The sequence below is a fragment of the Cetorhinus maximus genome, chromosome 7 (assembly GCF_964194155.1).
Source record: "Cetorhinus maximus chromosome 7, sCetMax3.hap1.1, whole genome shotgun sequence".
Classification (NCBI taxonomy): Eukaryota; Metazoa; Chordata; class Chondrichthyes; order Lamniformes; family Cetorhinidae; genus Cetorhinus; species Cetorhinus maximus.
The window spans coordinates 50,620,568-50,642,364 of record NC_135885.1 but is presented as its reverse complement, the minus strand read 5'-3'; the positions used below and the strand labels follow the sequence as shown (position 1 = coordinate 50,642,364).

The 21,797-nt window shown below is 39.8% G+C and overlaps 1 protein-coding gene across 1 annotated transcript in view; it reads right to left on the bottom strand.

Annotated features, from left to right (window-relative positions):
* Positions 1-21,797, bottom strand: part of LOC144682784 (centrosomal P4.1-associated protein-like) — a 97,317-nt gene that overhangs the window by 19,944 nt on the left and 55,576 nt on the right. The window contains 5 exon segments of the mRNA XM_078545486.1: positions 10-137; positions 7,097-7,175; positions 9,173-9,280; positions 12,602-12,841; positions 20,525-20,690. Of these exon segments, the coding sequence (XP_078401612.1) occupies positions 10-137; positions 7,097-7,175; positions 9,173-9,280; positions 12,602-12,841; positions 20,525-20,690 (721 nt within the window).

Here is a 21,797-nt window from a genome sequence, read left to right as displayed (position 1 = left end):
GAGACTTACAGAACTAGGTGGTGCTGAAACCCTATCACAGTTTGGAAAATTTTCAGGAGGCTCTGAATGCATCATACTGTCCACTGCAGAGTCAGTCATATTAGTGAGGGATATGGAAGATGGTAATGAAACAGAACCTGAATCAATAAAACAAAATGGTTAATCAACTTTGGTTGTGATGTTAGTGATTAGACATACTTGTCAACATTACTGCAATGTGCACATTCACACTACTTTTTAAAGTTCCACACCAAGACCCTGCCCCACACCCCACATTCTGCACTCATGGTCCAATGTCTAAGTTCTGCAAAGGTGGTTACAGTCTGCTTCTAGATTCTCACTAACATCCGTTGACAACTATCAGGAGGTGGTAAGGTGCACATAGATATGATCATATGCAGGGAGGAGCTGGTCTCCACATAGTACATCGCTACTGGTTCTGGATTACATGAGGAATTGAACGTATGTTTATCAAGGTGCAGTCATGACCATCATAACGCCCAGTCATGTAATGGAAAAGTGACACCTGTTTATTGACATAACTGTCCCAGGTAATACTTTATTGCACTTGTTATATTATATAGAGTGTACAGCACAGAAACAGGCCATTTGGCCCAACTAGTTCTCACCACCCCACCCCCACTAGGACCATTTGTCACTTATTCATGTTGTTCTTTCCAAAGTGTTTACCCTTGTCCAGCTATTATCACATTCTGCTTTCTATCCTTAACGCCACCATCAGCACCTACTTTAGCTAGCACCACCACCATTAACACCCCTTTGACCTTTTGTTTATGACATCTTTGGCAATCTCTCTTTTGCCTCCGCCTATCGCTGGCCTTCTATCAAGCTTCACCTGCTCCTTAAAACAGCATAAATTTCACCACATTTTTACTTCTCTTTAGCTCTGAAGAAGTCATATGGACTCGAAACGTTAACTCTGTCTTTCTCTCACAGATGCTGTTAGACCTGCTGAGTTTTTCCAGCATTTTTTGTTTTTGTTTCAGATTTCCAGCATCTGCAGTATTTTGCCTTAATGGTGTGATTTTTATTTTGGGTATGGTGAGGAGGCAGGCCCCAAATTTACCTCAGCTGGAACAGGGATCGAATCCCATGCTGCTGGCGTTAATTTGGCCCACAAGCTAGCCTCCTAGCCAACAGGCTAACTGGCCCCCCTTTTGATATCTTAACATCTAGAAATAAATCCTAGTGCTTTGTTAGCCTTTTTAATTGTTATGCTTACCTATGACACTGCTTTTAATAATTTGTCCATCTCTATATCTAGATCGTTTTGCTCTTCCACCCTTTCCAGTTTCTTATTTCCTAAGGTGTAGGCGATGTTTCTAATATTCCTACCAAAGATCACTTGCATCACTTCACATTCAGCTATGTCAATGTTCATTTGCCATTTAACTGCCCAATCTGCAGGTTTTAAATGTCAGGTGTGGCTCAGTTGGTAGCATTTTTGTCTGAGTCAGAAGGTTCTGGGTTCAGGTCCCACTCCCGGACTTGGACACAGAAATCAAGGCTGATACTCCAGCGCGGTACTGAGAGTGTGTGGCACTGTCCATTGGATGGGGCATTAAACCGAGGCCCTATGTGCCCCCTCAGATGGACGTAAAAGATCCCATGACATTATTTCAAGCAAGAGCAGGGGACTTATCCCTGGTTTTCCGGCCAATATTTATCCCTCAATTAACACCACACAAAAAAAAAACCGAATCTGGTCATTATCACATTGCTGTTCGTGCAAGCTTGCTGTACACATATTGGTTACCACGTTTCCTACATTACAACAGTGATTACACTTCAAAAGTACTTCATTGGCTGTAAAGCGCTTCGAGACATCTGATGGTATTGAAATGCATGACATAATGCAAGTCTTTTTTTCTTTTTTTAATGTCTTCTTTTACTATGTTACATTTTTTCTTGGTGCTAGCTATACCACGGCCTTCCATCTTGCCAGTTTGGCATCATCTACAAATTTTAATATTGTTACTTATCCTTGAGTCCAAAACCTTAAATGTAAATTATGAATAACCAGGATCCCAGCATTGATTCTTGTGGAATACTGCTTTCTATCTTCATCCAATCTGAATAACTATCCATTATCCCTACTCTTTGCCTTTTACTTTTTAGCCAATTTGCTATTCATTCAGCTATCCATCCTGACTCCACATGCTCTAACCTTTGTCATGAGCTGCCCATGAAATCCAGGTATGAGACGTTTACTACAATACCCTTGACTACTCTTTCAACTATTTTATGAGGTTAGTTAGACATAACTAGCCTTTTGGAATCCATACTATTTTTTATTATATTTTCTGTCTCAAGGTGTTCTTCTCACTTCTTTTTGTAAACATTCCAGTATGAGGTTATTTTGCTTATCCTTTAGTGGCCCTACTTTAATTTTCCTTTGGTTTTTTTGTGTCCTTAGAACACATTTCTTTTTACATTCCTTGATAATTTTGAAATTTATCTTTGCCTTTGTTTTTTTTTATATACATTAAGTTTTCTACTAAGTTCTTTGTATTCCCTTTTCCCCTCTTCTTTAGCATCTATCTACTTCTTATAAGTTGTTTATTTTAGATTCAATTTTCCTTTTAGTTCTTTATTAATTCATGGTGCCCTATAATTAGTTTGCATGTTTTTGGCTTTTAGTAGAATACATTTATCCTTTCAAAGATTTCCCATTATTTTTCTATGTCATTATTTTTCAAGATTTTCTCCCTTCTTTAGATCCACTCTTATTTCCTCAATTTTCTTTTTTCCAATCTATTATCTTACTTTTTGGCCTACTTGTGTCATCCTCAATCCTATTCTTGAAGCTTACCATACTGCGATCGCGATTATGAAAATGCTCTCCTATTCTTACTTTTCCTGTTTGTTCTGGTTCATTACCCATTATAAGATACTGCAGTGAATCTTTTTATTTGTTGAACTTCTTATATATTGAGTGAGAAAAAAGTCTGTGTAGACTTTAAAGCTAGATTCCCTTTACTCCTTTCTGGACTTCTTCCTTCCAGGTCATTTGGGGATAGTTGAAATCTCCCATGAACATTATCCTATCCTTGTTCCTCGCCTCCTCATGGGGAGTCAGTGGTGTAGTGGTATTGTCACTAGACTGGCAATCCAGAGACCCAGGGGACTCGGGTTCGAATCACATCACAACAGATGGTGGAATTTGAATTCAATAAAATAATCTGGAATTAAAAGTCTAATGATGACCATGAAACCACTGTTGATTGTTGTAAAAACCCATCTGGTTCACTAATGCCCTTTAGGGAAGGAATTCTACCATCCTTACCTGGTCTGGCCTATATGTGACTCCAGACCCACAGCAATGTGGATGACTCTTAAAATGCCCTCTGAACAAGGGCAATTAGGGATGGGCAATAAATGCTGGCACTAGCCAGTGACATCCATATCCCATGAATAAAAAAGCCTCATATTTCTTTCCAAATTCCCTTCCATTTTTGTGGTCTATGCTATACCATTATTAGGTGATGGATTCCTTCTTTTAACTCAATATTCTGTATCTATCTTACTACCAGTTACATCATTTTTACTACTGCCATTTTTTCATCTTTAACTAAAACAGATATACCACCTCCCTTCCTTAGTTCCCTTTCATTTCTAAATGTGTTATATCCTGCAATATTTATTTGCCAATCCTGTTCTCAATAGAATCATTCCTAATATTTCTAGATCCTCTCTGCAAATTTTTGCCCCTTGTTAGAACCATAGAAAAGTTACGACACAGAAAGAGGCCATTCAGCCCATTATGTTTGCACTGGAAAAAAAATTAAAAAACTAACCACCCATTCTAGCCCCACCTTCCAGCACCTGGTCCATCACCTTGCAGGTTACAGCACTTCAGCTACAGATTCAGGTACCTTTTAAATGAGTTGAGGTTTTCTGCCGCCACCACCAAACTAGGCAGTGATTCCAGACACCCACCACCATCTGGGTGAAGAAGTTTTTCCTCATGTTCCTTCTAATCCTTCTATCAATCACCTTAAATCTGTGGCCCATTAATTGACCTCATCGCTAAGGAAAACAGGTCTTTCCTGTCTACTCTATCTAGGCCCCTCAATCTTGAACACCTCAATTAAGTCATCCCACTGCCTCCTTTGTTCTAAGGAAAACAACCCTAGCATATCCAATCTTTCTGCAATTTTCAAGACTTGGCAACATTCTTGTAAATCTTTTCTGTACTCTCACCAGAGCAATTATGTCCTTCCTGTAATGTGGCAACCAGAACTGTACACAAAATTCCAGCTGTGGCCTAACCAGTGTTTCATAAAGTTCCAGCATTGCATCCCTGCTTTTGTATTCTATATCTCGCCCAATAAAGGAAGGCAATCCATATGCCTTCCTTATCACCTTATCCAACCGTCCTGCCACTTTCAGGGACCTGTGGACATGCACTCCAATGTCTCTCACCACCTCTATCCCTCTCAATATCCTCCCGTTTATTGTGTATTCCCTAGCTTTGTTTGCCCTCCCCAAATGCATTGGCTGGATTGAATTCCATTTGCCATTTTTCCACCCACTTAATCAAACCATTGGTATCATTCTGGAGACAACACTATCAACTACATGGCCAATTTTTGTGTCATCTTCAAATCTCCCAATTATACCACCCACATTTCAAATCATTAACATATACCACAAACAGCAAAGGACCCAACACTGATCCCTATGGAACACCACTGGAAACTGCTTTCCATTCACAAAAACATCCATCACCCATTATCCTTTGTTTCCTAATGTGGAGCCAGTTTTGGATCCAATTTACCACATTCCCCTGTATCCCATGGGCTTTTACTTTTTTGACCAGTCTGCCATGTGGGACCTTGTCAGTTGCCTTACTACAATTCATGTGGACAACATCCAATGCACGACCCTCATCAATCCTCCTTGTTACTTCAAAAAATTTGATTAAATTAGTAAGACATGACCTTCCCGTAACAAAAGCATGCTGACTATCCCTAATTAATCCATTCCTTTCTAAGTGACAGTTAATCCTGTCTCTCAGAATTGATTCTAATAATTTGCCCACCACTGAAGTCAGATGGGTCAGCCTATAATCATTTGGCCTACCCCTCGCACCCTTATTAAATATGGTACAATGTTCGCAGTCCTCCAATCCACTGGTACCTTGTCTGTATCTAGTGAGGATTGGAAAATTATCTTCAGAGCATCCGCTATTTCCTCCCTGGCTTCCTTTAATAGCCTGGAATACAATCCATCTGGGCTCTGGTGATTTATCCGCCTTCAAGAATGACAGTCCCTCTAGTACTTCCTCTTTCTTTATGCTTACTGTATCTAATATTTCACAATCTTTCTCTTTCACTAGAATGTCTGCATCATACCTCTCTTTTGTGAAGACAGTGACAAAGGACTCATTAAGAACCCTGCCCACATCTTCTGCATCCACGCATATGTTACCTTCTACATCTCTGGTAGACGCTACCTTTTCCATGGTTATCCTCTTGTTCTGAATGTACTGATAAAACACCTTTGGGTTTTCCTTGATTTTAACTGCCAGTATTTTTTTCATATCCTCTCTTTGCTTTCCTAATTTCCTTTTTTACTTCACCCCTGTACTTTCTATACTCCTTTAGGCTTTCTATAGTATTAAGTTTTTTATGACCGTCTCTTTTTCTGCTTTATCTTACCCTGCATGCTTCTGGATAACCAGAAGTTTCTAGATTTGGTAGTACCATGCTTTTTTTGTGGGGATATGTCTACATTGCGCCCGTAGAATCTCACTTTTGAATGCCTTCCACTGATTTATCACTGATTTTCCTTCAAGTAGCTGTATCCAGTCCACTTTTGCCAGATCGCTTCTCAGCTTTGTAAAATTTGACTTCCCCCAATTTAGAACTTTTACTCCTGTTCTATCTTTGTCCTTTTCCATAATGAAGCTAAATCCAACTGTATTATGGCCACTATCTCAAAAATGGTCACCCACTGCTACTTCATCCACTTGCCCTGCTTCATTTGCTAAGACCAAATCTAGAATTGCGACCCCTCTCGTTGGGCTCGTTACATGCTGGCTAAAAGTTCTCTTGAATACAGTGCCCTCTGTGCCTTTCACACTTTCGCATTCCAGTTGATATTAGGGTAATTGAAGTCCCCAACTATTATTGCTCTACTGTTTTTGCACTCAGGAATTTACCTATGTATTTGCTTTTCTAACTCCCTTCCACTATTTGGGGGTTTATAGCATACTCACAGCAGTGTGGCTGCCTATTTTTTTATTTCTAAGCTCAACCCATATGAACTCATTCGATGATTCATTAGTACATCATCCCTTCTCACAGCTATAATTGATTCCTTAAACAATAATGCTACATCCCCACCTTTTTTTATTCCCCCTCTCTATCCTGCCTGAAAACTCTCTATTTCCAGGGATGATGAGGTGCCATTTTTGCCCCTCTAAGCCAAGTTTCCGTTATAGCAATGATATCATGTTGCCATGTGTCTATTTGTGCCCTCAGCACATTGGCTTTATTTGCTGTACTCCTTACATTTAAATATATACCTTTTAACACTGCCAAATTCCTATGGTGTACATTTTTTAACCTTTGCTTCTTCAGTCTTTCAGGTCTATTTTTATCTATTTTGATCTGAATACTACTTACATAACTGCACCAACAGTTTAATTTGTTTTTTTTTTCCTTTTGTTTGTAGTAGTTATTTTACCTTTATGTTTTATAACTTCATCCTATCTCTGATCATTGATGTTGTCCTTATTCCTTCATTTTAGGCAAAATTCACTATTCAAACTAATTAAGATTTGCAGTTAGAAACAAACATTTGTTGCTTATAGATTTTGCTAATACGTTACTGAATGCATGGCATACCCACAAAGAGCAGTAAAGTTTCGCAAATTACTGGATACATAGCATCCTAAACTTGTATTTTACAGTATCAATCCCATACAATATAAAATAGTTTTAAAATATGACAATGTTCTGCAGTACAATAAATAATTTTTTGACATGATTAATATACATCACATATGATTCTAATGAGGATGCAATCACAAATTTTTCCATACTCTTATTTGCAAAGACATACTCACTTCCTTTCAAGCCATTTCTGGTCACTGCAGAAGCAGAGGATTTCACAGTGTGACTGAGTTTAACATCTCTTGGAGAAGTCTGCAACAATAAATATTACTTATCTTTACTCTCAAATTAAACCTCTGCTAGAGTATTTTGGGGAATGAGAAAATGGCAGAGATGTTGAACAAATATTGTGTGTCTGTCTTCACAGTAGAAGATGCATGTTTGCATACCACAAATAGAGGGTAACCCATGTGCTAAAATGAGTGAGAAAATGAAGGTAATTAAGGCACTAAAATACGATCAATCCCCAGGACCTGATGGCCTACATACAAGGGTTCTAAAAAACAACAGCTGCAGAGATAGCGGATACTCTGACATTTTTTTCAATTTTTCCAAATTTCCCTAAACCTTGGTGTAAAAATGCATGAGTCATTGAAAGTAGCAGGACAGGTTGAGAGAGCAGTCAATAAAGCATACCATATCCTAGGCTTTAGTTATAGGGACATAGAGTACAAGAGCAAGGAGGTTAAGTTAAAAGTGTTTAAGACACCGGTTTGGCCTCAGCTCAATGAAGATAGATTGGAGAATTTAGGACTGTTTATCTTGGAGAAAGCGGCTGAGGGGAGTTTTGATAGAGGTATTCAAAATCATGAGAGGTCTACACAGTAGGCACGGAGAAACTGTTTCTGCTCATGAAAGGATCAAGAACGAGAGAGCACAGATTTAAAGTAATTGGCAAAAGAAGCAAAATCAATATGAGAAAACATATTCATGTAGTGAATGGTTAAGGTCTGGAATGCACTGCCAGAGTGTATGTTGGAGGCAGGTTCAAGCGAAGCATTCAAAAGGGAATTAGACTCTTACTTAAAAAGGAAGAATGTGCAGAGTTACAGGGAGAAGGTGGGAGAGTGGTGCTAAGTGAGTTGCACATTCGGAGAGCTGGTGAAGACATGATGGGCTGAATGGCCTCCTTTTGCACTATAACGATTCTGTGATTTTAAGTTCTCTTGACATTGCTCATGGAAAATCAGATAATTTATAAAGATAGGAGCATTATACTACTTAATACAATGTATTATTCAGCTGCCAGGGTAAAGCTCCAAGACATCTGTATTTCATACAGGTCAGGATGGTGTAGACTTGGAGTGGAACTTGGAGGTGAGTGCTTGCACAACATTGCTGCTCTTGATTTCTAACATTTAGTCTCCTAACTTCTACATCATCCTGATCTGAATATAGGAACACAATAAGGATTTTAAACACCTTGGGCCTGTTCTGCCATTCAATTTGATCACAGCTGATCTCAACTCCGTTTATCTACCTTTGCTCCATATCCCAGGTATCATACTGATGAATCGGCATTATATTTTCCTCCAAGACAAATAAACACCTCCCAAGATTCAGTGTCCAAAATTTAGTGCAATACTCTCGATAGAATCTGACAAAGCCTCTGTACAACTGAAGTATCCACTTCCTAGCTTTTGAATTTCAAACCTTTCAAGATAAAGACCAACAATCATTTAGCTTTGCTTTATAACAAGCCCTAGCTTTTAAGTCATGTTTGTATATGGACACCTTTTAAATCCTTTTATTCTTAAGCCTCTCACCATTAAGAAAATATTCTGGTTTGTCTTTTTCATGACATCACACTGTCCAACATTGAAGCCCATCTCCTATAGTTATGTCCAATTGTTTAAGTCAGAAATTTATAAAGGGAAATAGACTGTGTTCATCTGCATAATTTACTGTGACCCCTAACTCAAGTGTCATTTGAAAACTTGGGTTTGTAACTGTCCGTTACTTCATTCTAGTCATTACCATATACTGAAAAGTTGAGACCCCAATTCAGAACCCTGGGGAACACCATTTGTGACATTCAGCTCAGAGAATTTTCACTTATCCCTACTCTATCTTCTATATATTACTGCTTCTTTACTGTCCTTGGATCCATAACTTAGAACTGAAGACCTAAAATCTAAAATGTGAGCTGCTCACCACTACCTTCTCAGGGTAATTAGTGATGGGCAATAAATGTGACCCTGCTTGCATCTTCAATATCCATAACAATGTTAAAAGTTGGATGTTGGTACCTGTTCAATCCTGTAAGGGCTTTTCTTTCCTCCTACTTGTGCAGTTCTGCCTCTGTCTGTCTGTCTGATTAAAGAATCAGTTCCCATCTTCCTAACATCTGGTGGAACCTATTGCAAAAAAAGTTGCTAAATCAGAATACATGTCTCCTACCAGAAAACTACAGGTCTGAAGAAACAGTGAATAGGAAAAGCTAATATTTATGCAGTTACAAAAATTATTTCTCCATTTGGCACAATTAAACAGTAGAAAAAGCTACTGTGAACTATATTCCAAATACATTTTAAAACAGCAGCTGCTCTGATGATATTGCTCAAAAGGTAGCCTGAGGTCAGGAGCATGGCTATGATATTTAGTTCCTAACAAAGAACGCTGGTTAATCTGGCTTGTCCCATTTAGCCTATTGTTCATGTGCTCCTTGTGAGCAAATGGTCAAAATAGACATATCTTAAGATCAATGGGTGAAGGAAATTTCTGTGAATTGCAGCTTCTGGTTAGAGGTAAGGTAATTAAGGTTAGAAAAAAGGAAACAACTGGCTTTGTCAGTTCCAAAAAAGATATTTAAGCTAATTAAATGCACGTGACAGTTTGCAGCTATAACAAAATGTCAATCATTAAAATAGATATCTAATGGTGCTGCTCAAGATAAATTAAGAAGGTACACTGAAGCAAAGAAGCATTGCACTGTGTATTACGCTGCGACCTTGTAGTTTTATGCAACTGATGTGCATCGTTTGAAGGTTACAAAATAGAATTGCTTGCCCTGTTCAAGTCAGTTAGAGGTTCAACTGATTTTAATGAATTAGGGATCAGATTGACTATTATTTAAAATAAAGTATGTCACAAACATTCTATGTACACCACCTGAAGTATGATAAATGCCAATACATGCTAGATAACATTCAACTGGTACAAAGAACAAGAGGCAACATGACTAAAGGGTACAATTTTAAAGGGGATGCAGAAACAAAGAGACCTGTGGGATAAATGGGCAGGAATCTTTGAAGATCAGGTTGAGAAAGTGGTTAAAAAGGCATATTATGGGATCCTATGCTTTATAAAGCAAGGAAGTTCTGATGAAACATTATAAAACACCGGTTCAACCTCAACTGAGTATTGTGTCCAAGAATAGGCATTGCGCTTTAGGAAGAATGTGAAGGTTTTAGAGAGGTTGCAGAAACAATTTATGAGAATTGTTGAGGGATGAGGGACTCCAGTGGATAAATTGAAGAAGCTGGAATTGTTCTCTTTAGAGAAGATTTGTTAGAGATGTTCAAAATCCTGAGGGGTCCAGACAGAGTAGAGAGAAACTGTTCCCATTGGTGGATGGGTCAAGAACCAGAGGACACTGATTTAAAGTGACTGGCAAATGAGTCACAGACAATACAAGGAAAAACTTTCCTCCCCAACACCCACCCCCCACCACCAAAAGAGTGTGGTTACAATCTGGATTGCACTGCCTGAAAGTGGTGGAGGCAGGTTCAATTATGGCTTTCAAAATGGAATTAGATGGACACCTGAAGAGAAAGAATTTGCAGGGCTAGAGAAAGGGCAGGGGAGTGGGACTAGCCACTGGTCTTACTGAAATCTGGCACGCGCTTGTAACCATTCTATGATTTTATGCACAAGAGAATATCTTGTGTACTTATGGTAAGCAAAAGGATGCTTGGTTTTGTATTATGAAAAATAAAACGTAGCTGTGCTTTTAATGCTTTGCATTCAAAGGAATGTGGAGGTCATTCGCACTCCATCCTGCAGATCCACAGCTTAGGTTTGTTTGTTGGCATTCTTCCATTCGCGGGAGATGATAGGAATGCAGCTTCAGAACTTTGGTGAGGTCAGATGACATCATCTGCCATACTTCGTTAGATGGCTAAACAAGCCAATTCTGCAAAGGCAAAGTCTGCCACAAGTGAAGTTGTCCCTTGCCCATGGTGCAGGATTATCTCTGCTGGCTTCTTGTTTGCAGGGCTAGCATTTGCTTTGGAACTTCTGAAACCAATTGTTATTGTGGTGGCAAACATCTGCCCACAGCTGGTGTTGCCATGTGCATCAATCGTTAGCTAGAATTTCTTACTTGTTGTGATTGATGTTAAGGGCTTTCATGTTTCTTTTAACAGCATCCTTTACTCGGAGCTTTGGGTGCCCTGTTGGTCTCTTGGCACAAGAAGTTTGTTTGATCATTAATAAATTGAAGATACCAGAATTTGCAATTTTTTAGAGGCAGGATGCACACAATTTAAGGCGGTTTCATGTCAGTATTAAAGAGAATGAGTGAAGAAAGTAGAATCTGTATGTTAATTGCAAATTTCCTACATTTACACCTAGATTGGAGCTGTTCACATACTAGTTTGTTTGAATTTACTTGCTGCAGCTGATAAACTCCCAGGCTTGATTCCTATTTTATCATAATAAAATCTGCTAATTTGAGATGAGAAAGAAATCTGGTGACAATTATCACAAGTTTGACTGATTAAGAGTGACTAAGAAGAGTGATTCAGAATTATGATACATGCATTACAGGAGAGTGTACAGGACAAGACTTAATATATTATTAGTGAATATCCTGTGACCTTGCTTATGATGAGTTGAGCATGCCTCATTTGAAGCCGTTGAGTTTTACTTTGCTGTGTACCCTTAATTTCTATATTTTTAATCCCATGTTAATAATGCTGAGTTGTACCCTAATTACTCTTCAAAACAGCTAACTGTAGTGTCCTCAGAGCTTTGAAGTTTCAATATAGGATATTGTATGGAATCGATGAAAATAATTTTAGGAATTCCAATTTGGATTGGTTAACCTCTAACTCACTAGTATGACAAAAATTGTCAAGAAGGTAAATGTATAAAAATGACAATGATTTTGCAATACCATTTTATATGTTATGTCATATGATGTTTCAATCACTAATAAAATTTAATAGTAGAGATGTCACATCCACAATAGAGAATTACGGTAGCCCCTTCTATATAGAAAGTTGTGCAGTGAGAAGATACACACGAATTTTTTTTTCACCTGTGGAGGAAAGCTGCCTTTGGTATTCTGCCCATTCTAAAATGGCATCTTCACGTCAGGCCAAAATAAATCTGGATCACGTGTGATTTTATTGTACTATTTGTTTGTCTAACATCAGCTAACTCAGCACTGACAAGAGAATAGCTTTGAAAATTCACATACTGAAATATAAGCCTGTGATCAATTTAAAAGTGGTATGAGTGCCCAAACCTTTAGAAGCTGGAAATTAAGAAACGGAGAAACTACAGAATATTGAATCTGTTTACCAGGAAGACCTCTAATGGTCACTCTTCCTTTTCCTTGCAGGAATTTCACTGGGCATTCTTTTCTGAGCAAATGTGCATAGTATCAATGTTGACTGGATAGTAATTTAATATGTGAAAGTGTAGTCACACCCAAAGAATTAAAGGCTTACTACTAGTTCTGTTTTCTTTAACTGAGGAGATGTGGTCTCTATTTTATTTTCAATTGCTGCTTCAGCTTTCTTCCAGGTTTCTAACCGAAGTCTTTCCATAATGTTAACCTCATCTCTAAGCTCTTGGTTTTCTTTGGTCAGTGCATCAATCTGGTTTCGAAGCCTTGCATGGATACTTGACCATCTTGATTCTTTTCGTTTTAGTTCTTCCTTCAAGTCTACAATCTGCTGTTTCAGTATCTAACCAAAAAGAGAAATAAAACTCCAAAGTCATACATGAAAAACAACTGGGCATCATTATTATAGCTAAAGTACTACATAGAATATACAGCAAAGAAACAGGCAATTCGGTCTATACTAGGTGTTTACGCTCCACTCGGGCCTCCTCCCATCCTTCCTCATCTATTAGCACAACTCTCTAGTCTCTTCTCCCTTATGAGCTTATCCGGCTTCCCCTTAAATTCATCTATACTATTTGCCTCAGCCACTCCATGTAGCACGTTTCACACTCCCACCACTCACTTGGTAAAGGAGTTTCTTTTGAATTCCACATTTGAGTTTTTGGTGAAATTATGTAATATAATTGTATTGTGTAATAAATATGATTGCTCTTTCATTAGTTGTATATATTATTTCAGGTTCAAATCACTGCCTGTTTCAAGTTGTCCAGAGCTGAATGCTTGAAATGACCAGATTTGGATCTACACTGGTAGAATAACGGTAGCCCTTAGCTAAAAAATGGTAAAATTCCTTTGACTAAAAATAACATTTTGAATATTTTATATAAATGGGGCCTGCTTGACACTTGCACTATCTTTACACTGTTAGTTTATCATAAAGATAGAGTATTTTTTTACTGTTATTTATTCTTTCATGAGATGTAGGAGTTGCTGGCAAGGCCAGTATTCGTTGCACATCCCCAATTACTCTTGAACCAAATGGCTTGCCACACCATTTCAGAGGGTCATTAAGAGTCAACCACTTTTCTGTGGAGTCACAGGTAGGCCAGACCTGGTAAGGATGGCAGATTTCCTTCCCTAAAGGACATTCGTGAACAAGGTGGGTTTTTACAACAAGCAACAATGGTTTCCTGGTCAGCGTTACTGAGACTAGCTTTCAATTCCAGAAATATTAATTGAATTTAAATTCTACCAGCTGCCATGGTGGGATCTGAATCCTTGGCCCCAGGGCATTAGCCTGGGCTTCTCAATTACTAGTCCAGTGTAATATAAATAATCCAAAGCAGAATAAAGTTAACATAAGGCAAGTAGAGTTAAGATATGGCAGGGCAGCTCAATCAAGTGGAACGCATGTCCTGTAGTCTGTGTGAAGTCATGGATGCTATCAGTATCCTAGACGACCACACATGCAGGAAGTGCTGACATCTGAAGAAATTTGGAGCTCCAGGTTTCAGAGCTCGAACGGCGGCTGGAGTCACTATGGCGCATCTGCGAGGCTGAGAGCTACGTGGATAGCACATTCAGAGAGACGGTCACACTGCAGCTTAAGGGCCTGGAGACGGAGAGGGAATGGGTGACCACCAGGCAGTCCAAGAGAAGTAAGTAGGTAGTGAAGGAGTCTCCTGGGGTCCCACTCACCAATTGGTTTTCCATTTTGGAAGCTGGTGAAGGCGCTGGTTCTTCAAAGGTGTGCAGTCAGAGCCAAGTTTGTGGCACCACGAGCTTATGGCTCGGCTGTATAGGAGGGGAGGAAGAAGAAAGGAAGTGCAATAGTAATAGGGGATTCATTGGTTAGGGGAACAGACAGGCGTTTCTGTGGCCATAGACTTGACTCCAGGAATGGTATGCTGCCTCCCTGTTGCCAGGGTCAAGGGTATCACAGAGCGGCTGCAGGACATTATTCTGGGGGAGGGTGAACAGCCAGAGGTCATGGTCCACATTTCCTACCTAAGTCACTGGTACCAGGGGGATGTGATCCTACAATCAGAATTCAGGGAGCTAGGTAGAAAATTAGCAAGCAGGGTTTCAAATGTCGTAATCTCCAGATTACTCCCAGTACCACGTGCCAGTGAGTACAGAAATAGGAGGATAAGGCAGATGAATGCGTGGCTGGAAATATGGTGCAGGAGGGAGGGCTTTAGATTCCTGGGACTGGCTCTGGGGAAGATGGCACCTGTACAAGCCAGACAGGTTGCACCTGAACAGAGCTGGGACTGAGTTCCTTGATAGTGCTGTTGGGAGGGCTTTAAACTAACCTGCCAGGAGTGTGGGAATCAGGAGAGAATTAGAGAGGAATACCTTGGTGCACAAAATACTGGGAGAGAGAGATAGATAACACTAGAATGGAGAATTGTAAGTTAATAGGTAGAGTCAGTGTGAGGGAGAAAGCAACAAAACCTAAATCAGGGTTACTAAGCATTTATGTGAATGCATGGGGTATAGTAAATAAGATTGGAGAGTTACAGACGCAGATTGCCATGTGGAAATATGATGTTGTGGCGATAACAGAGACCTGGCTTAAGGAAGGGCAGAACTGGGTGTTAAATATTCCCGGGGACAGATTGTTCAGAAAAGATATGAAAGGAAAGAAAGGAGGAGGGGGTGGAAGTATTGATTAAGAAGAGCATTGCAATGCTGGAGAAAGAGGGTATCTCAGAGGGTTCAAGGACACTGTCAATTTGGCTAGAGCTAAGGAACAAAAAGGGTGCAATTACATTGCTCGGTGTAGTCTACAGACCGCCAACTAGTGAGAAGGACATAGAAGAACAAATCTGCAGAGAGATGCAAGCATTATAGAGTAGTTATAATGGGAGACTTCAATTACCTGAATGTGGGCTGGGACAGTGGTAGTGTAAAGGGCAGAGAGGAGCAAAAGTTTCTAGATTGTGTTCAGGAAAATTTTCTACAGCAGTGTGTCCAATGCAACAAGAAAAGATGCACTGTTGGACCTGGTTCTTGGAAACGAGGTGGGCCAAGTAGATCAAGTGTTCAAGGGGAACATTTAGAACCATAGAACACTACAGCACAGAAAACAGGCCATTCGGCCCTTCTAGTCTGTGCCGAAATATTATTCCGCTAGTCCCATTGACCTGCACCTAGTCCATAACTCTCCAGACCTCTCCCATCCATGTATCTATCTAATTTATTCTTAAAACTTAAGAGTGAACCCGCATTTACCACGTCAGATGGCAGCTCGTTCCACACACTCACCACTCTCTGAGTGAAGAAGTTCCCCCTAATGTTCCCCCTAAACCTTTCCCCTTTCACCCTAAAGCCATGTCCTCTCGTGTTTATTTCTCCTAAGCTAAGTGGAAAGAGCCTACTCGCATTTAGGAGACAGTGATCGATGAAGTGATCATTGTATGCTTTAGGATGATGGAAAAGGATAATAGGCAATCCAGAGTAAGAATAGTTAACCGGACAAGAGTCAACTTCAATGAGGCAAGAATGGAGCTGGGCCAGATAGACTGGAATAAAAGATTGGCAGGAAAAACTGTAGCTGAACAATGGGCTCCCTTCAAAAAAGAATTGGTTCAGGCACAGTCAAGGTATATTCCATCGAAAGGGAAAGGTAGGACAAACAATTCCAGAGCTCCCTGGGTGAAAAATGAGATAGAAATTAATATAAAGAAGAAAAAGTACACATATGACAGGTGTGAGGTGGAAAATACAATTGAGAAACAAGAGGAATACATAAGGTTCAGAGGGGAAGTGAAAAAGCATATCAGAGAAGTGAAGAGGGATTATGAGAAAAGACTGGCAACCAACATAAAGGGGAATCCCAAAGTCTTCTATAGGCATATAAATAGTAAAAGGGTGGTGAAAGGAGGAGTAGGGCCAATTAGGGACCGAAAAGGGAATTTAGCCATGGCCCCTCCATCCATGCGTAAGGTATTAAATGAGTACTTTGCATCTATCTTTACCAAGGAGGTAGATGCTACCCAGGCCATGGTGACTGGAGAATTGCAAACATTACACCCTTGTTCATAAAAGGTTTTAAGGATAAGCCCAGCAATTACACACCAGTCAGTTTAACATCAGCGGTGGGCAAGATTCTAGAAATTCTGGGTAGAATTAGTACACATGGGAAAATATGGGTTGATAAGGAAGAGCCAGCATGGATTTCTAAATGGGAAATCGTGTTTAATTAACTTGGAGTATTTTTGAAGAGGTAACAGAAAAGGTCATTGAGGGTAATGCTATTGATATGGTGTAATGGACTTTCAAAAGGCATTTGATACAGTACCACACAACAGACCTGTGAGAAAAGTTATTGCTCATGAAATAAAAGGGGCAGTAGCAACGTGGGTACAAAATTGGCTGAAAAATAGGAAGCAGAGAGTAATGATCAATGGATATTTTTCAGGCTGGAGGAAGGTTTGCAGTGGAGTTCCTCAGGGGTCAGTATTAGGACCCTAGCTTTTCCTGATATATATTAATGATCTAGATCTTGGTGTGCAGGGGACAATTTCAAAGTTTGCAGATGATACAAAGCTTGGGAGTGTTGTAAACTGAGAGCAGGGCAGTGTAGAACTTCAAAAGGCCATTGATAAGTTGGTGGAGTGAGCAGACAGGTGGCAGATGAAGTTCAATGTGGAGAAGTGTCAGGTGATGCATTTTTGTAGGAAGAACATGCACAGGCAATATAAAATAAGGGGTGGAATTTTGAAGGGGGTGCAAGAGCAGAAAGACTTGGGTGTATATGTGCATAGATCATTGAAGATGGTAGGACTGGTGGAGAGAGCAGTTAATAAAGCATATAGTATCCTGGGCTTTATTAATAGGGACATAGAGTACAAGAGCAAGGAGGTTATGCTGAATTTATAGAAGACACTCATCTCAGCTGGAGTACACAACTGTGTACAGTTCTGAGTGTCACATTATGGGAAGGATGTGAACACATTGGAGAGAGTGCAGAAGAGATTTACAAGAATGGTTCTAGGAATGAAAAACTTCAGTTACGAAGATGGATTGGAGAGGTTGGGACTATTCTCCTTGGAGAGAAGGCGGCTAAGAGGACTTTTGATAGAGATGTTCAAAATCATGATGGGGCTGGACAGAGTGGATAGGAAGAAGCTGTTCCCGCTTGTAAAAGGATCAAGAACGAGAGGGAACAGATTTAAAGTGATTAGCAAAAGAAGCAAATGTGACGTGAGAAAAAACTTTTTCACACAATGAATGGTTCGGGTCAGGAACGCACTACCTGGAAGCGTAGTGGAGGCAGGTTCAATTGAGGCATTCAAGAGGGCATTAGATGATTATTTGAATAGAAACGGGGGTACCGGGAAAAGGCAGGGCAATGGCACTAGGTCATAACGCTCATTTGGAGAGCCGGTGCAGATACAGTGGGCCGAATGGCCTCTTCTGTGCCATTAAAATTCTGTGATTCTGTGACATTACCACTACTCCACTGTCTGGCATTCCTTAAACTAGGCTTTCAATTTAACCTTATCTATCTTAATTAATGAGGGTCTTGTGGTGCAGTGGATAGCATCCCTGCCTCTGAGCCAGAAGCTCCAGGTTCAAATCCCACCCACTGATTTGATGGCCAAGGAAGATGTATGCATAACACAGCCAAGCAGTTTGAGTACCAACCTAAAAACCCCTCGAACACATGCCAATGGCAAACAGTAAGAATGTTTCCTGGTCAACCATGTGAAAGAAAGAAAGTTGGAGCCTCTACCAACACTATCTATAGCCCCAGACTACAACATGCATGTAGAAGTGCATGTAGCCACAGCAACTCTGACTCCCTGAGTAAAGTGTAACACAGCACCAGCTTCATTAATACATGTAGTTCAAGTATTTCTTGGCAAAAACACCAACTCACCAATGCCCTGACACTTCCTATCTCCCCCTGAACCATGACCCCGCCATCGAACATCAAGTTTTTCCTTCCAGGACTGTCACTGACCTCATCTCCTCTTGAGATCTTACCTCCATGGCCTCCAGCCTCCTAGTTTACCAACCCCGAACAGCCCACTTCTACCTCCTTCTCAAGATTCACAAACAGTCATCTGGTAAAGCCACCATTTCAGCCTATTCCTGCCCCACTGAACTGATTTCTTTCTGTCAGCACTCTGTTTTTCTCCTCTTGTCCAGTCTCTTCCCACCCACGTCCATGACTCTTCCGATGTCCTACGTCACTTTAACAGTTTCCAGTTTTCTGGCTCTCCTCATTGACTTTTCTCCTCTCTCCTCACTATCCAAGGCCCCAAACACTCCTTACAATTAAATAGTGATTTACTTGTACTTTGTTTGATTAGTATACTGTGTTCGCTGCTCACGACATGGTAAACTCTATCTAGGAGAGACCAAACGCAGACTGGCTTTGCAGAACACCTCCATTAGTCTTCAAGCATGATCCCAGTCTTCCAGTCGCCTGGTATTTTAATTCTTCCTCTTGCTCCCACTCTGACCTTTCTATCCTCAGCCTCCTAAAGTGTTCCCACAAAGCTCAATGCAAACTTGAGGAACAGCACCTCATGTGCTGGGCACTTTACGTCCTTCTGGACTCAACATGGAGTTCAACTGATTTTGATCTAAGCTCTGTCTGCATTTTGTTTCATGTTTCTTTGCTGGTTGTTTTTTTACCCCTCTCTTGCTTCTCTCCTTTTTCCTTTTCTTTCCTTCAGGCAACAGCTATTCAACCTACTCTATATACATTTGTTTCTTTACTTGTCCTTATTACTAATCCCTTTAGTCTTGCACCATGAAACCTTTTGTCATTTAAACTCTTCTGCCATCCACTATCACAGACCTTCCCTTTTGTTCTTCTTCCGCCTTGCACTTGCTCAAAAATATTTCTAATTTTTCCCATTCTGTTGAAAGGCCACAGACCTTTCTCTCACCACAAATGCTACCAGACCTCCTGATATTTCCAGCATGTTCTGCTTTTATTTTTGTTTCAGATTTACAGCATCGGCAGTATTTTACTTTTGCAACAAATCGTTCTGTCTGCTTGGTTTACTGCTGCTATAGGGCTATTTTCACACCATTACTCGTAAAATCCATGTTTCCTTATATTGTGAAGTTAGTTTCAACAGCTCTTAAGATACTAGTTCATGGGGTAACTTTTCTGAAGGATCTGATGGTAACTTGCCATGGGGAAATTACGAGTATGGGTACTTTAAAGTTGTCCCTTGGTAGTACCGAACTTGAATATTGCTGTAAAAGAGATACATGTTGCTGAAGCTTTTTGTCTTACACTGATCAGGGCTGCTTGAGTACGTCTATACGTTGCCTATTACAAACAAAGGGATGTTCTGTTTGATTTAATCAGCTAATCGTTGGGATGTACGACCTATATATTTGGCATCGCAGCACTACTAAAATTTAGACATGACTTTGTTCAATTGTGTGGTAGGCAGAACATTCTTTTGGACTGATGGCAACATCCTATTAGCAGGAAATACCACTCGTGGAAGCATAGGGTAGTAGCAGCATGAAACAGTGTTAGTGCTAGTCGAGGAACCTGCTAATGGGTTGGTCTCATAACGTGACTCATTTACGCTTGGTAGAAGTGGCATTCATTCATGTGCAGGGACCTGTTCTCTGCAAACAAAAGAAATGTGTCCAAGCCTTGCACCTTTTTTTTTTAAATTAGCCAGGAGCTTGGGAACCCCAGTTTCCCATTGCTTTCTCCATGACAATGCCTCAGCAGCCAATCAACATTCTTTCTCCTGTAGTGTAAATTGCCATTATTTGAAATTTGCCATTTTTGTTTTCGTCCTGATGAGTGCAAGACAAAAAGCTTCAGCAACATGTCTCATTTTTCAGCAATACTTAGTTACTAGAAAATTGACCAGAGAGAAAAAGAACTAAGGAAGCAATTGATAAATTCTCAAATATGAGTCAAACTAATGGTGATTCATAAATTAAGAATTCATTAAAAGCATCATAATTGTTGAACAATGGACTTAAATTTTTTTTAAATGATAACAACGTAAAGGGAGAATTTCACCTGTATCTCTCCTCTCTCCTTTTTGTCAGGGATTGCTCTTGCTGCTGCTGCATGTTTTTCAAAAACCAATCGCTCTTTATGTAGTCGTTTTAATTCTTCTTTTTTGTATTCCTCGAATTGAGCTAACTCTTCAGTTTTTTTGCGTTCAAGGTCTGCAATTTCTTTCCTAAAAATTAAAAACATCTTTTATTATTAATTTCTTTGCATTTAATATCACATTTCAACTCAGAACCTAAACCAATAAAGTAACAGCACAGTTTTCAAAATAAATAAGTAGGATATTAACAAAAATATTTGGCAATGCAATGTGACTCTGAACACTATGCAGCTAGTTTTAGTTAGCCAGATTAAACTGTTTGAAATCTGGATCAGCAGTGGAAAATCTTCATGAGATGGGCACAGTACAAAATAGATATATTCCTACAAGGCAAAAAGACATTGCAAGCAAAATTCATAAATCCAGATTAAGATTAAATTGAAATGTAAAAGAAAAAGACGTCTAATAAAACTAGGGTTTAACTATCAAAAAAGCTCATGAGGCATACAGACAGTGCAGTTAGGAGGTAAATGAGAAAATTTGAAGTAAAGATTAATAAATACTAGCAGATATCAGAAGGAAATAGTAATAGCTTTTTACAGACATTCAAGCGTGAGACCAATCAGTGATGAAAAGGGAAACTTAGTCATGCAGGGTAAAAGTATTGCAGAGGAAAACATTTTGCTTGAGTGTTTAGAAATGATGATAGAAATTAGAATGTACATGGTTCAGTTAAAGATATGTAATGACTGTTCAAGATAACTGCAGAAAAGAAATTGCTAACTGTAGACCAGTTAGTTGAACATCAGTCGTGGACAAAGTCTTAGAATGTATAATTGACGATAAAATTAGTGGAACAATAAAATTAGCAAGCATGGGTTTATAATAAAAGGTTCACGTTTCACACATCAAATAGAGGTCTTTGAAGAAATTATGACAGTATAGTTACAAGAGGCAAATTTAATTGAGTGCACCAGAGTTGATGTGATGGCGGAGGCCGGAAGAATCAGGTGGCAGTACCCGCATCCGGAAAACTGTCCCCAATTAGGTTAATGGCAGGAAGGACCCAATGCAGGAATCCCGCCCGCTAGTGGCAGGGTTAATTAGGTTCATTAGCTACTCGACACCAATTCTACAGGCGGGAATTTCTGCACCCACCCGCCGCCAAGATCTTCCAGTCCCGCCACAAGTCAACGGACTTCTGGCTGGGGCGCTACCTCGCCTGTGGCGGGTCCG